The sequence below is a fragment of the Aythya ferina genome (assembly GCF_964211825.1).
Source record: "Aythya ferina genome assembly, chromosome: 15".
In the NCBI taxonomy this organism is placed as follows: Eukaryota; Metazoa; Chordata; class Aves; order Anseriformes; family Anatidae; genus Aythya; species Aythya ferina.
Window position 1 is genome coordinate 2,089,194 of NC_140314.1, and position 15,831 is coordinate 2,105,024.

The 15,831-nt window shown below is 50.6% G+C and overlaps 2 protein-coding genes across 3 annotated transcripts in view; one reads left to right on the forward strand and one right to left on the reverse strand.

The window, feature by feature from the left end:
- Nucleotides 1-2,392, reverse strand: part of LMF1 (lipase maturation factor 1) — a 190,680-nt gene extending 188,288 nt beyond the window's left edge. For both annotated transcript variants that reach the window (XM_084536873.1, XM_084536871.1), the window contains exon 1: nt 2,223-2,392. The gene's annotated coding sequence lies outside the window, so the exon portion shown is untranslated. The remainder of the gene's footprint in view (nt 1-2,222) is intronic.
- Nucleotides 2,393-9,973: 7,581 nt separating this feature from the next.
- On the forward strand, nt 9,974-15,380 carry SOX8 (SRY-box transcription factor 8). Its single transcript, XM_084537447.1, has 3 exons — nt 9,974-10,762; nt 11,944-12,182; nt 13,066-15,380. The coding sequence occupies exons 1-3, from the start codon at nt 10,320-10,322 to the stop codon at nt 13,800-13,802; spliced, it is 1,419 nt and encodes a 472-aa protein (XP_084393573.1). The 5' UTR covers nt 9,974-10,319; the 3' UTR covers nt 13,803-15,380.
- The last annotated feature ends 451 nt before the right edge of the window (nt 15,381-15,831 follow it).

Genomic DNA, 15,831 nt, shown 5'->3' on the forward strand with positions numbered 1-15,831 from the left:
ACCTTTTACACTCAGTAGTAAGCTCCACAGTAAGCAGGAGCTGCAGCCATCGGGGAGGCTGTTCTCCCTGACAAGGTCCCCCCCCAGAGGTTTTGTTTCCTAACACGGCAGGAATGAAAGGGTTACACCGAGAAGGGCGAAATGAAAGAAGGGGAAAAACATCCCACAACCGAGGAATGTCAAACTGTCACAACGCCATCAACCGTTTCCTCAGCAAGTCTGAGACTCGGTGTGTGCAGGATCGCCACGTCTGGGAAAAAAAAAAAAATAATCTGTCAAGAGTAAATGGTTCCATCTTCAGAAAAGAGAGTGGAAGAGGTGCTTGGCACAGAGGCTTAAAATTGTTTTCTGCTGTTTCTAAACCCAGGCTCACGGAAGAGATCAAAAGGCAACGCACCTTCCCTGGAGAGCATCCCACCCTGACAGCCATGTCATGGTTTTGCAGCCTCTGACAGAGGAATCTGCCGGATCGTGGTCTCCCCACCTCAGACACATCAATCAGCTCCTACCCCACCGAGGTCCCGGCTGTGTGGCATCTCCCCCACCTCAAGATCAGTGCTGGTGTCCCTATAACACTGAGGTGACAGCCAGAGCTGCAATCTGACCTGTCTCAAACCCAGCCCACGTTTCTGGCCTTGGGTCACTTGGCTGTTACTCAGCAAAAACAAGAAATCGCTGTTACCTGACTGCAATCACACACAAGCTGCGTAACGAGCAGGTAAACTTTTCTCCTCTCATACCTCTTCCATCATAAAGGACGGAGCCAGCCTCCTACCCTGTTCCTTCCAGCCTCTGCGTCTGGCACCTGCAATCCTTCCTCCAAGGACAGCTCTCAAAAGGGTTCTCACACTCTGGACTGCTAAAGCATTTTGGGGTTCCCTCCTGCCATGTGCAGACATTTCTACTCATCTCCTCTTTGAGCAAATCCACCTCTTCTCCCTCTATTTGCTGTCACCATGCATTCAGTCAGCAGCCTTCCACCTCAGCTTCCTCCTCTTGCTTTCATGTGCCCTTTTTTTAAATTTCCATGCTGTAACTCGCATCACCCTGAACACGATGCTTGCTCCTCACCTCTCACCACTCTAGTTGTCCCACATGAGGTCTCCCACTCACCACAAGGTCCCATTCATCAGCCTTGCTCCTTCCCATCCCCTGCCTCAATGACTTTCCACCCCTGCAGCCACCGCCTGCTCCCTCCTTCCTGCCTCTTCCCATCTAACACACCGCCGGCCTACGGGGCAGTATCTGTTCCAGGACACGATACATTTACACCCCAAATCCACCATCGGAAAGCAGCAGCCTCCACAGAACATGCAGTGGAGGACGCTGATCAGTTGTTCATAAGGAAACTGCAAACTGAGCTCTGGGAAACTCAGCAGTCTGGATTTACACACGGGGGAATATCAGAATCGCTTTCATTTTGACTGAAAGAGTCGTAACCCCGCATTTCACCGAGAGCTAAAACCAAACTAGAAACAGAGCACGTGTCAAAACCATACAAAACTACAACTTCTGCATGGTTTTGATGCAAAATAATCCAAGCAGGCTGGCAGCCTACAAATCCTAACGATTTTGTGGACAAATCTGGGGCAAGTTTAAAATTTGTAATGTAGCGTGTTACATGTCAGTTTGGGTTTCGCTGCGAATATTTTTTCAGCGGCGGGCTCGGAGCACGGCTCTGCGCCTTGCTTGCCAAAAGGAGAGCCAAACGCACAGGGCTGAGGAGGAAAAGCAGCTTCACCACCTTAAACGGGGTAGCGATGGCACCAAAGGACGCCGTCATCCTCTGGTCCTGCGTGCAGCTCCTTCACTTTAGCTCTCCAGCATCCCTCGAAATGAGTTTCTCTCGCAGCATCAGCTCATGACACCTCTTGATAAAGGACATTCAGACCCAAAGCTGAGTGCAGGCTCTCTCCTTGCACCCCCCCCAGCTCTGTCCCTGCTTTTTAGAGCAGGGGGCTCTCCCCACACCCCCTTTCTGCCCCCCCAAGCACCCCAAACCCCACCACCCCAAAACCGAGGCATCTTTGGGCTGAGCCGGGGCGACAACCCCTGCACCACGGCGACCTGCGGCCACACACCCCCGGGACCGAGGGCTCCGTGTGCCACCCCCGGCGAGCGAGCAGCCCCCATTTCGGATCCAGCTCCCTCTTTTTTTTTTTTTTTCCTCTCTCCCGGGATAGAAGGAGCCACGGAAAGCAGCACTGCCCCGGGACACTCACGGTACAGCAGGGCGACGGCACGCAGCAGCACGATGCGGGTGAGCCAGAAGGTGCCCGGCGATACCGGCGGCACGGCCCCGCCGCCCGCTGCCCCCGCTGCTGCCGCTGCCCCCGCTGCCGCCCTCCCCGGGGCCTCGGGGCCGCCGCCGCCGCCACCCGGTGCCGCCCGCCGCTGCCTCAGCGCCGCGCTGGGCGCCGCCATGTCGCGGCCTGCAGAGAGCATGCGTGCGGCCGGCCCGCCCCCGGGGGCATGAAGGGGTCCGGGGGGGCACTAAAGGGTCCTAAGGGGGTCCCCTCGGGGGTCTTCGGGGGTCCCCGGGGGTCCCCCGGAGGTCCTCGGGGGTGGAGGTGCCCCCGCGCACACGGCCCCGCAGCCCCGCCGGGGGTGGTGGGTGTGGGGGGGTGGGGGGTGGTAGGAGAAGGAAATGGGGATAAAAATGGGGTTTTGGGTGTTCTGATCGTTTGGAATGAGGAAGGAAGTCTCGAAAAAGGAGTAAAAGTGGCCACTTTTTTTCAGAAAAGGAGCAAAGGGGAAGGGGCTGGCTCGGACATGGTGCTTAGGGGCACGGTTTAGTGGGTGGCGGTGGTGGTAGGGTGATGGTTGGAGCAGATGATTCTGGGGGGTCTCTTCCAACCTTAATGAGTCTGTGGTTCTAAAACCCCTTTTTCCGTCGTGGTCTGTAGGGATGGCAGCAGCCGGTGCCAGGCATGCCGGTGACACCCGGCTCAGTGTCACACACCGGGGCCACACACCAGCCCAGTCCCCAGCCCCAATTTGCAGCTCACCCACTGTCCCCATAACGCCCAGCACCCAGCCCCGTGCACAATTTCACCAAAAATCCCTCCCGCTTTGCCGCATCGGCTGTTTCGGATGCTGCCGTGATTTCTACTTTGTATAGTTTACAGCCGCCAAACACTTGGCTCTGTGCTGAGCTATGCGTGTTTTTCTTTAACCAAAAACATTTTAATAAAGTGGCCTCGGCAGTCGTGATCAATGCTTTTAGAGGTGCATCCCGCCTGAGTAAATACCGCACAGCTAAACTGCGCGATGGTCTCTGAGAAAGTATCTGTTATCAGGTGTAACATTATTCAATGCTTTTCAGACTGTAAACCAGTCCCTTATAAATGCCTCTTTTGTTTTTCCAGTTTCCCATCACTGCTGCTTGCATTGTTCTCATTACAAAAAAAAAAAAAAAACACACACACACCACACACACGACATAATAGTGCATTGTATAGGCAAAGAAAAATAAGCTATTTGTTAAAGGCCGCGGGTACACTGCAGTTTCGCTCTCCCTTTGGATTAGCCACAAGGTTTGGCTAGATAAATTTAAATAGATGTAAGCTAATGGTTTCCTTTGTGAGGTCTTTATGAAACTTTTACAGCAAATTCCACGTTAAATGGCAATGTCTGTAAAACAAACTGGATAATTGAGGAAATTACTGAGGAAAAGTGGAGGGCTTAGACTAAAGATTTAGGAAAAAGGGAATAATTGGAGCTGGGAAGGGGATGCTGAACGCGGTTGGTTTCCATTGCAAAAGATCGCCCTGAGGTCTGCCAGATGCGCAGGTTGGGACAGTAGCGGCAAGGAGCAGCAAACGAAACCGACCCGCACTCGGGGGACGTCGTGTGTCAACGGCGCCTTGCATCGATACGAGCTGCAAAGTTTAAGTATATTAAATTGCATAAAAATGTTGTTACTCTAACGGGCTGATCCAACTCTCATAAAAGGCAATAGAAGCCTTCCCTTTAGCTCTACTGGAAGATGGATCAAGCTATAAAGGAAAGCGCGCAATAAAATGGTGGATTACAACATTAAATTACCTCCTCTCCGTTCTGCACTTCGGGCTGGTACGCAGCTTTGTGTGGATTGTCATCTGTGTTTGGTTTTCTGCTCACTTTTTTTTACTAGCTTTTATTTTCACGATGTGATTTTTGCTTGCATTCCCTCTTTCCAAACAAAGGTATCATAAAAGAAAACAACGTAAAAACCAAGCAAGTAACACAAACGAGATATTTAAGAGCGAGGCTCTGAGCCCTCGTCTCAAAGGGAAAGTGATTCATAAATGTCAGGCCCGCAGGCAGGCGCAGAGGCATCATTGATGCTGATCTTCATTCAACAAAATGCGAGCCGCCACGTCCCCCCGCCCGACCCTATTTTGCTGTGTTCCAAACAGCTGCAAAAGTGACAGAGAAACAAGCATTTACTGTCACAGCACCCAGCAGCTGTCCCCACCAGCACCTCAACCCTGCTGTCCCTGGCACCCTAAATTACTCTGTGTTCATTCAGGTCTAGTCTTTCCCCCCTCTGGCTGCCAGGAATTGGGTTTAAATAAAACAGAGAAAGCGAATGTGTGCAGAAATAACTATTTTGTAAAGCAGCATTAACATTTGGGGACTCCTCTAAAGAAAACATACATTCACTTACATATAATACTCTTACACACAATCCCACTGAGCATTCAGCTGTGTCTACTAAATGGGAGATGGGGATCTCACAAAGAATTTGGGAGCTTCCTTCCACTAGTCAAGATTTTTCCAGCGGTAATATTTTTTCCATTAAAATCTCTGATCCTTCCCTGTGGAAATCCGATCTTTAACTCCAGGGTTAGCAGGATTAGGACTGAAAAGGATTTTTGGAGGAAGAATTACTTTTTTCCTACTGTATTTGTACAGCGTCTGTAACAAGGGGGTGTTGATTCAGAAGTGGGATTCCTAAGCGGTACTCTAGGACAAACAATTAATAATCACAGTAATCCTAACTGATAAAACTGCGGTTCTCCATTATTTTGAAAAAAAAATGACATCTAGTCTGCAAGAAGAAGGAACAGATCTCTTGCTAGTGCATCACCTGGCTTTTAAACTGTGATTGTCATTGTAAAGTGTCGATGATCACTCAAAACCAAATTTTGCCATGTTACTGGTATCTTAGAATGTTTGAACAGGAATTACACCTTGACATATCTTTTCCTTTCTGCTGTTTTGGTCTTTACACATACAAGTTTTTGGAGACCGAAAGAGACGGCTGTCCCTTTCGGGTTTGTGATTGCGTTCACCGCCGGGTCCGTGGCTGCCAGCACCAGTGTGCAACAGCAGGCTGTGAGAGCTGCACGACGAAAACTCAGAACAAGCCACTCGTTAACGTTTCCCCCTGGGATATTAAAAATTAATAATCATAAAAGCATTTGTTAGTACGAGCTATTTTATTTTAGCAGAAATTCCCCTCTATGCCAAACGTAACATGTAAAGATTTTCGTGAAGCACTCATTGCCTTTGAAATTAAAGCTTTCTAGAAATAAGTTCCTTTTTCACTAATGTCTCTGCCATGCTGAAACCTAGGACAGGACGTAGGAATCCCGTGCACTCCTCTCCACTTGCCTTTTAAGCAGGAGAGAGGTCAGTGGAGTCCTGCCCAGTGCAGGTGTGCAGAGGTTCTTGTATCAGCGCCAGGTAAACGCTCGCGGGTTGGGAAAGAGCTGCTGGGGGACATGTTCCTGCATTAACTTTGTCCTGCAGCTGCCAAACCTTTCCTGTCCAGAAAAAGGAGGGACACATGAGCTCAGCACCCCATTAACGCAGTAAAAACTAATATTAAACTAATATTTAATCCTCTCTCTTTTCACCCTATTCTCAGCAGACTACAGCAGCTGTGCAAGGGGTGCAAGCTTGCTTCCAGTCACTGGGATGCGAGCCTCGAGTCCCAGCTCCTTGCAATCCACAGAAATGTCTCTAATAATGGGCTCTGGATGAGGCTGCACAATAAAAACTTGTTCTTGCAGTGGTGGGAGCACACAGTGACTGGAACGCGGTAACTCAGATGGGAGCACACGGTCATTTTTCACTCCTGCTGTGCAGGTGACACCAAGAATTTTGTGAGCACAGCTAAGCACAGCGGTGGGAGCTATGGAAATGCTGAGGAGCAAATACCCACAGCGCTCATTAAAATTTACAGAAAGGTTCTGTCCCTTCTACCCCTCCAAATGGATCTGACTCCTTAGATTCCCAAATTATCCAGAGCAACAAGGCTCATCTCATGCGAATGGATGACAAATTTTGGAACAAAACTGATCTGCAAGCAGCTGAGCAATATAAATCCAGGCTTAGAGTTGTACAAGCAGGCACCGGTTGTGTGCTGGAGCCTTCACAAGCACACAGTGTAAGATTGGACACAGTGCTACGGCTCTTCTTCAGAGCAAAGCTTTTCTGCTCTTCAGATGCTATTTTAATTAAAATTAACTGAAAGTTAAAATTTCAAGTTAAAAGAGTGCAGATCTTTTTTTTTTTTTTTTTTTTTTTTTTTTTTTTTTTTTTTTTTTTTTTTTTTCCCTGTTAGAAATCAGTAGCTTTCCTGAGAAGGACTGAACCTCGTTTCACAGAAATCTCTGAACTGCCATGGAACTGCTGTGTCCTCTGGGCAGAGCATTAATCCTGCAGATGTCAGAGTCTTATTTTAACACGATGCATAGGTTACTCTTATCTGATTAGGGATTGTTTTTTCTTCTCCCTGTAAAGCCCTTTCTATTTGCTCTTTGAAATTCCCATGTATAACCTGCTCGCAGTTCAAAGGTAGCCAATTTTTGAAAAATGATAACTTTGCCACTTGGTCAGATGGAGCGATAGAGCCCACCTTTTGGCTGGGCCTCCCCGGCCAGGGAGGGAGTGCACATTGCAGAGCATTTCCCAACGAGTGCAACAGTTCCCACACGCTCTGAAAACAATTTCCCTGCTTTACACAGATGACAAAATGTCCTCTCCCTTGTTTTAGTGTGGCACTGACTGTCTGAAGCCAAGGCACATGAGTGCTCCTGCAGAAAGAGTAGGTATAGAGGAGAGGAACCGGGGTGGGAGGTCAGGGTGCTCCTGGCCCATGGTGATTCTGAGGGATACCAGGGGACAAGTGACAAAGTGATGGAGCCAAGCACACAGATGTGGTATTTAATGCCTGATCCCAAGCAATGCTGGTGCAAGCTGGCCAGGAATTTTATTGGAGACAGTGTCAGACTTCAGAAAAAATGAAGCAACATTGCCTACATGTATAGGTGCCTGATGTGCCTGCTCTGCCAAGAACAGGCAGCTTCTTTATCTCCCTGTTCCACCCCAAATCCTTAAGCTTACCCCGTTCAGGTGCTCTGTTTAAGCCTCCATTGGGCAGTGTGGATGTTGGTGCTTCTCTCCCTGACCTGCACCCTTGTCCTGGAGGTCCCGAGGTTGGGACTGGGGACCGCTCCCTCTGTCTGCAAACTCTCATTCCTGGGACTGGGAACTTTTTCCTGGCACGTCAGAGAAAATCGCAGTGGGATTCGCAGCACAGCCATCCCCGCAGAGCTGCGGAGATCGCTCCTGCGAGAGCTGCTGCTGGCTGTGCAGGAGCTGAGACGGGAGTCAGAGAATAACCCAAATCACCTTAAAAACAGGGCAGGAGACACCAGCACCAAATGCTGTCACTCCCAGCTGCTGCGAGACTGATAAGCTGCTGGTTGGAAGAATCACTTACATTACTCTCTGTCCAGAGAGCATCGAGATGTAAATTATGACCGCCAGTGACAAGATATATGGAAATTTGAGAAGCCGCTCATCCTATCGCTTCCCCCGAGCAGGGAGCACGAGCTCCCCAGAGCAGGCTGTGCGGTCTGTTTCTTCTTTGGCCGCTGAGGCATGGTATAATGGGATGGTGAGGAAATAACCCCTTCTGGTTAAGACCAAAGGGCGTGAACCAGGACAGAGCAGGAGCCCGGCAAACAAAATCACTAAGATAAAAATACGCTCGCACTTTCTGCGGAACTGAAGCTGCAGCCTGGCTGTACCTGTCACTTCTGTCCCTGCTGTGCCCTTCTTTCTCTTCTGATGTCTGTGCCCTTCCCAGCCAGCAGAGTTTCCTTGCTTCACTCGGTAGCTCTGCTGCATCTTTGCCCTACCACCGCTTTTTGGGGCAAGACAGAGAAGCATTAGGCCAGCTCTGGATCACAGGACCTGTCCCACAGCTCCATTGTTTGTGCATCCCTGTGCAAACTCCATGGGCCCGTTGTCGCCCAAAATTTCAGCCTGAGCCCCTATGAGACAAATGATGCCACTTGAACCCACTCGTTGTGGCTCGGAGGGGGGCCTGAGGCAGGGCAATGCAGCTCCCTCCTCCTGCTGGCACATGAGATGGTTTCTGCAAGACCCCCAAAGCAGACATGAGGCAGGGGACGTGCCCTGCCCATTTTCCAGGCACTACCTCTTCCCCCTGCCCACCTCCGGAGTAAGAGGAAGCAGCTCCTGAGAGTTCTCCTCCTCATCCTCCTCCTCCCTGCTTTTGACAAAGTGGAATTCAAGCGTGTGGGCTGGGAAATGCACTTCCCTGCCTGGGGCAGAGCCGGGGAGCTGTGCGAGGCAGCAGCACGCAAGGGGGGAAAAACCAACATCGCCAGTCCCGGCTGTCCTTGGGGGCTTCTGCTACAGGAACGTGTCATATAACTGAAGGCAGGGAGGAGAGGATCTGAGCCCCATTTCTCATCCCCACCGCCACCAGCTTATCCCACAGCCCCAGCCACACAGCGAGGCTCGAATCTCCCAAGGAAGACGCTTGCAGGAGAGGCTGCCTTTGGAAGAGGCACTGAGAGCAGCGATCGTTGCTTTGACTCAGCCACCCCTGAAATGAATGAAATACAATTTACCTGACTCATAGAAATGCAGTGGGGTAATCTTAGCGCTATGAGCTATGAGATCCCGCAGTGACAGGCATTACAGAAATGCACGCTATTTATTTGTCAACTGAGAAAAGCTCTGCCAAGCGTCCAGCAGCACTGCTGAACCGCCGGTCTGAAGCCCCGGGACACAGAAACCCTTCCACAACCTCATTAAGCTTTGGCCTGTGCCCTGGAAGAGACCTTCGGTTACTCCTCGCTCGCAAGGCCAACAGATGTAGCATGGCTTGGGGCTTAAAGGCTTTTTGTTTTTCAGTGACACTTTATAAAATTATATTTTTTTAAAAAATCTTTGCCCAGAGGTAATTCGCTTTGTGGCTATGGAAACCGAAAGCTGAAATCTTTAAAGATTCTACTAATAAGGAAATGGGAAATTTAAAAAAAATACAAAATCCTGCTTTGCGCTTTATCGGAGCACACGCGTTTTCCCCTAGGAGCGACACGCACGTCCTGGCACACACAGACACAGCCGGCGTTACATTTAAACTCAAAGCACACACTTTATTTCAAGTTTACATGTTTTATGTTGATTATACACTCCAGCAATTAAACAACATGCTCCCCCCATTCCCATTACTTTTAAACGCTGAAACACTCGAAGCATTTGCCCGATATCCACTTTTTTTTCCTGTAAATCTTGCCCTTCACGCTGAAATCTTGCTTTTCCCGGGGAAGCAGCAGCTAAACCCGGGGTTTGGGAGCCGCTTCTCTCCGAGCAGAGGCAGGATCGGCGGGTAACGAGAACCAAACGCTCCCAAAAAACCCTGCAAAAGCCGGGCTGGCTTCGGGAGGGGGTGCAGCAGGGCGAGCAGGGACCGTCGGGGGGCTCTGGGGGCTCGCAACCCGTCCCCGTCCCCCAGCAGCGCGGAGCCCCCGCAGCGCCCCGGGGCAGCGGCGGCACCGGGCCCGGGCGGCGGGAGGGCGGGCAAGCTGCAAGGCCCCGCCCCTTATGGAAATGAGCTCCGCCCGCTCCGCCAATGGGAAGCGGCGCCGGGGGAGGAGCCGCTCGCCCTCGCCTTAAAGTCACTTGTTGCCAGGGGCCCCGCTTCGCACTGGACGTGGAGCGCGGCGGCGGGCGCGGGGCGCGGAGCGGGGCGCCGGGACTGCAGCGAGACTTCCAATTTCCTTTATTATTTTTTTTTCCCAATATTCTTATTTTTTTCCTGCCGAAATCCCAGACTTTCAGCGTTTATTCCTGCGTTTTTCCACTTCTCGATTTTTTTTTTTCCATTTTATTATTATTATTTTTTAAAACTTTCGGCAGCCCGCGGTGGGGTGCGCGGCCGCTCCGCTCCGCCCGGGCACTCGGTCGCCCTCGGGGCGGCTCAGCCCCGCGCCCCCCTCCCCTTTCCCACCCTGTTGCTCGCCCCCCATCCCCGGCCGGCCCGCCCGCCCCTCCCGCGGCCACCAATGCTCAACATGACCGAGGAGCACGACAAAGCGCTGGAGGCTCCGTGCAGCCCCGCGGGCACCACCAGCTCCATGTCCCACGTGGACTCGGACTCGGACTCGCCGCTGTCCCCCGCCGGCTCCGAGGGCTTGGGCTGCGCCCCCCAGCCAACCCAGCGCCCCCCCGGCGCCGCCCCGCTGGGAGCCAAGGTGGACGCGGCCGAGGTGGACGAGCGCTTCCCCGCCTGCATCCGCGACGCCGTCTCGCAGGTGCTGAAGGGCTACGACTGGAGCCTGGTGCCCATGCCCGTGCGGGGCAACGGATCGCTCAAAGCCAAGCCGCACGTCAAGCGGCCCATGAACGCCTTCATGGTGTGGGCGCAGGCCGCCCGCAGGAAGCTGGCCGACCAGTACCCGCATCTGCACAACGCCGAGCTCAGCAAGACCCTGGGCAAGCTCTGGCGGTGAGTCCCGAGCCGCCCCGCAGCGCTCAGCGGGTCCCGCAGGGGCTTCGTCGCGGGGTGCGCGGCCGCCGACCTCCCCTCGCTTTTGCTTGTTTTTCTTCCTTTTTTTTTTATTTTTTTTTCCTTCTTCCTTTTTTTTTTTTTCTATTTTTTTTTTCCTTTCCTTCGCGTCTGTCTGCCTGCCTGCCTGCCCGCGGGGGATTCTCGAGCCGTTCCGGAGCGCAGCGCAGGAATCCCCCCGCAGCCTGCCGGCCGCCGAAAAACCCCGCTGCGGGGCCGGGCGCTGCGCCGAGCCCGCTGCGGGTTCTGCCCCTGCTGCGGCACCCTCGGACTTCCCCTGCCCCAGCCGGGATGTGCAGCCCCGGCCCCCTCCTGCCCTTGCTTCCAGCATCCCCGTCCCTGAGAAACTCCGATTTTTTTCTTATTGCATCTCTTACGATGTTTTTTCCTATTTTTTTTTGTCTGGTTTTACTTGCTTGCAGCTTAACAAGCTGTAAAACTAAGCAAGCCCGTCTTTAGCGGTAATTTTAATCTGCTCTCTCATTTCCCTTGTTATCTGTAGCGCTACCCACTGATGCAAACTTTTTGCTGGGCGCTCAGCTTTCCAGGGCTCGCGATGAGCTGCGCTTTACCGCGTGTTACAGCGGCTCTGACTGCACCAAACCCGCATCTCTCCCACCCGCTTGAGCCAGAGATGCTCCCAATGCGGGCTGAGCCTTCCCGAGGAGTTTGCAAAGAGAGATCGGGGTGGGGGAGAGTTTAAAAAGAAATAATCCTGTTGCTGTTGCCTTCGTGGTTTCTTTGTAAGGACTAAACAAAGCTGGAAATGGGCAGCGCTGCTGGTTGTGGCGAGGGGGTAGCATTTGTAGGACAAACATAGGAATAATATTTGGCTAAGGGATAAAAAATGGCATTTAAGATTTTGCTTTGCCTGGTTAACGATATCTATCTGTAATGGATGCTTTTTTCATACTTCTATAATTGATAATTTAATACCTATTTGCAGTATGATTTAGGTTTTTTGCTACTGCAAATTTGTTTTGCAATGACCTTTTTGGTCAGTGCATGGGAAGCAGGGATATGAGTATGAAAATAGTTTAAAAACTTCTATGGATGATGTTAATTTTGACTTTTTTTCTCTTCCTTACCTAAAAAAAAAAAAAAAATCAACCCCCAACCAGTTTGTTAAGTGAAAATGAGAAACGTCCCTTTGTGGAAGAAGCTGAGCGGCTCAGGGTCCAGCACAAAAAGGATCACCCGGATTATAAATACCAGCCACGGAGGAGGAAAAGTGTAAAAGCTGGGCAGAGTGACTCCGACTCCGGAGCTGAGCTCAGCCACCATGCGGGCACGCAGATCTACAAAGCGGACAGCGGGCTGGGGGGCATGGCTGACTCCCACCACCACGGCGATCACGCAGGTAAAGGGCGCTGTGGGCAAAAATCCTGTAGGTCCTGGGCACATTGGTTTGAGACCCGAACCTGCCAGCAGGCACAGGCTCATCTGCCCCCAAGCTCATGTGGGAATATTGGTGGGACTGGGCGCATCTGAAGCCCTGGGAGCTGTGGTTTTACACCAGGTTGTGAACGTGGCCACAGTTTTAGTTACTAAGTGCTCATGTAGTCCACTGTGCAATAGGAATCCCCAAAGTGCTAAAGGACCCCAGTTTTGCAGCAGGACCAGGAGGGCGGAAATCAATTGCAGGGTGATAGGGTTAATAACGCATTTAGCATGTGAAGGGTGCTTGGGGAGTGGGCCCCATAGATGCAGCATCCCCCCAAATCTCCCTGCTTCTCAGCAGCACTGTGAATTGGCACTGGGTGCGTGTTGACAGATTCCAGGAGGATTGCGAACGTCCTGCAGCTTCAGACGCGTCTGCGCTCTCGCCCAGCCTGGCTGGGGATCTGGCCCCTTCCTGCACTGCAGGGACAGCTGCTCTGCTCCAGGAAATCAGGGCTGCCTTCAGGCTGCCCACTTCGAGGGGTCCCTCTGAGTCCCCCAGGGTTCCTCTCTCAGGCGAGGGGTGGTTTGTGCAGTGGGGCTGTCCCGTTGTGCCTCAGAGAAAGACCTCCGTGGGGTGCTGCTCCCCAAAATCTCCCTGCTGCAAGCTTTGCAGGCTGTTTATCCCACCTGAGGATATGGTCGCAGGGGGATGTCAGCCACTTCTAACATGGGGCTATACATTTAAATTTCTTCCTCTCCCTATTGGGAGGGGGGAAAGAATGAGTGTTTTTTGTCCTTATGGAGGCACTGGGTATTTTGTGGCTGCTCTCCTTAAAGCCTTGCTGTCCCTTTGTCCTCAGGCCAGACCCACGGGCCACCCACCCCACCCACCACCCCCAAAACTGACCTCCACCACGGCAGCAAGCAGGAGCTGAAGCACGAGGGCCGCCGCCTCGTGGAGAGCGGCCGCCAGAACATTGACTTCAGCAACGTGGACATCTCGGAGCTGAGCAGCGAGGTCATCAACAACATGGAGACCTTCGATGTGCACGAGTTTGACCAGTACCTGCCGCTCAATGGCCACGCTGCCATGCCAGCCGACCATGGCCCCAACGCTGCTGCCGGCTCCTACGGCGCGTCCTACTCCCACTCGGCAACGGGCACCGGCGGGGCCAACCAGGTGTGGACTCACAAAAGCCCGGCCTCGGCGTCGCCGTCGTCTGCTGACTCGGGCCAGCAAAGGCCGCACATCAAAACGGAGCAGCTGAGCCCCAGCCACTACAGCGACCAGTCCCACGGCTCCCCCGCGCACTCCGACTACGGCTCCTACAGCGCCCAGGCTTGTGCCACCACCGCCTCCACCGCCACGGCCGCCGCCTCCTTCTCCAGCTCCCAGTGTGACTACACGGACCTCCAGAGCTCCAACTACTACAACCCCTACCCCGGCTACCCCTCCAGCATCTACCAGTATCCCTATTTCCACTCCTCGCGGCGCCCCTACGCGACGCCCATCCTCAACGGCTTGTCCATCCCGCCGGCCCACAGCCCCACTGCTAACTGGGACCAGCCGGTCTATACAACCCTGACGAGGCCTTAAAGGATGCGTGGAGCCCCCGAGGGCTTCCCCAGCGTATGCACTAATGAAGGAATGAAGACGAACGTGGAGTGCCGCGATAAGTTTCCGAAGTGCCTCCTGAGCCACTGGGAACTCTGCTCGTTGCGACTGGATGTCCCCTTGCTTCAAAACTCTCCGAAAGGACAGAGCTCTATTTTTCTTTAAATAAATAAGGAAAAAAAAATTAAAAGTAAAGGACCGGTGATTCCTTTTGAATAAATGAAGGACAGAACCATTTGACTCCTCTGTGAGGACTGAACTGAACTTTCTCGTCATGGAAGCTGACAAGTGCAAAAATGGAGCGGGGGGCGGGGGGGAAGGAAAGATGTTCAAGACTTTAAGGGTCTATTGCAATGTGAGAAACGGACCAACCTTGAGGGCAAGAACTCACTCGGACCAACGCATCTGAAAACTGAAAACCCGGCGATTCCGTGTAACAATCTTGTGGGAACAAACGAGTCTGGTGGGACCAACCAATTAAATGTCTGAAGTATTTGTTTTTTAGTCAAGAGTTCTTCTAAGCAAGGTTTGGCTGTAATTAACATTTTGTTTTGTTTTTGGAAGCTTAAAGTGTTTTTTTTTTTTTTTTAAATCTGTTAAATATGTATTTATGTTCTGTATTATTTTGTCTTTTAATTAATGAAGTAATTTTGTGCAAAAAGTAGAATTTTAAAAGATTTTAAAGATGGGGTGGGGAGGGAGCATAAAAATAGTGGAGATGATACAATAAAATGGTGTTATGAGTCTAGATTTTCTTTGGTTTTTGGGTTTTTTTGTTTTGAACCGCTGCAGCAGTCGTGCTTGAGAGAGGGACTGAACAAATCTGCCTCACGCAGACCTGGTCATGAACAGGAAACTCAAATGGGAATGTAAAATAAGGAGGGAGGGAAGTGCAACGCTAAGGGCTTGCTGCAAAAGTTACTAATTAAATTCGGAGGCTAAAACAATTGCAAAAGGAGCAGACAGCAAGATATTTTTCTGGCTACCTGCTTTCAGGCGTTCAAATTGGATTTAAGGCATTGCAGGATCTTTGTACACTTTCAGAACCAGGACTACTTTATAGGAAGATGTAATTTAATGAGGAATTATCAACTTCTGCTTTGATTTTTGGCTTCTAGGGACCAGATATCATCCATCAAGCTGTGAAACTAAAATCTTCTCCACTAAAAAAAAAATTTAGGTACTTAGTTTTAGACTAATATTTCATTGATATATTTCTACTTCTTCCATTGTATGCTGAGCATATAATAACCATCTATTTTATGGTAACTTGTGCCTTTAAAAACTTTGTAAATCTAAAAACACATTTCAGAGGTTATCATCTTTTTACCTTTTCTACATTTCCTACTCTTTTTCTAAAAATATTTTTTGCATATTTCCTTTTGGGGTCGTGGGGGCGGGGGAAAATACAGAAAATTCATTTTTATGCAATCTATTTTTCTGTATAAAGTTTGAAAGACTTTGGCTGTTACTTATCTGTTCTCTTCACTAGCTTCTGACTAAGCAATGCTAACTTTTGTACAGATCAATTTGATAAAATTAAAAATTGCTTTTTATCAAGTCTGTGTTACGTTTTCTTTCTACTTCAGCCTATTTCTGTGCCAAAAAGTGACTTGGAGAACGCTTTTGAAAGAGACAGGCTACTCAGAATAAAATATGTTGACCAAGGATTTCTGTTCTCCGATTTTTTTTATTCTTGCTCCCTTTGCTCCCTTTCCTTGTATTTAAATGGTGCCTTGCTAGGAGACTTTAATTTATTTTTTTTACCTCCTCAAGGAGTACATTTCTATGCAAGTAATCCCAAGGATTTCATAGGATTTCAGTGAGACTGCTCACATGAGTAAGGCTTTGCAAGGTCAGACTGCATGGTTTTAGCTGAGTTCATTTTGTTCTGTACAGCACGTAGGAATTTTACAGTAACAGATTCTGTTTTCTGGTTGGTGAGCCCGTGTAAATACCTCTTAATTATGATAGCAACAAAATTATATGTTGCATGTAGTGGTTTTTTTAA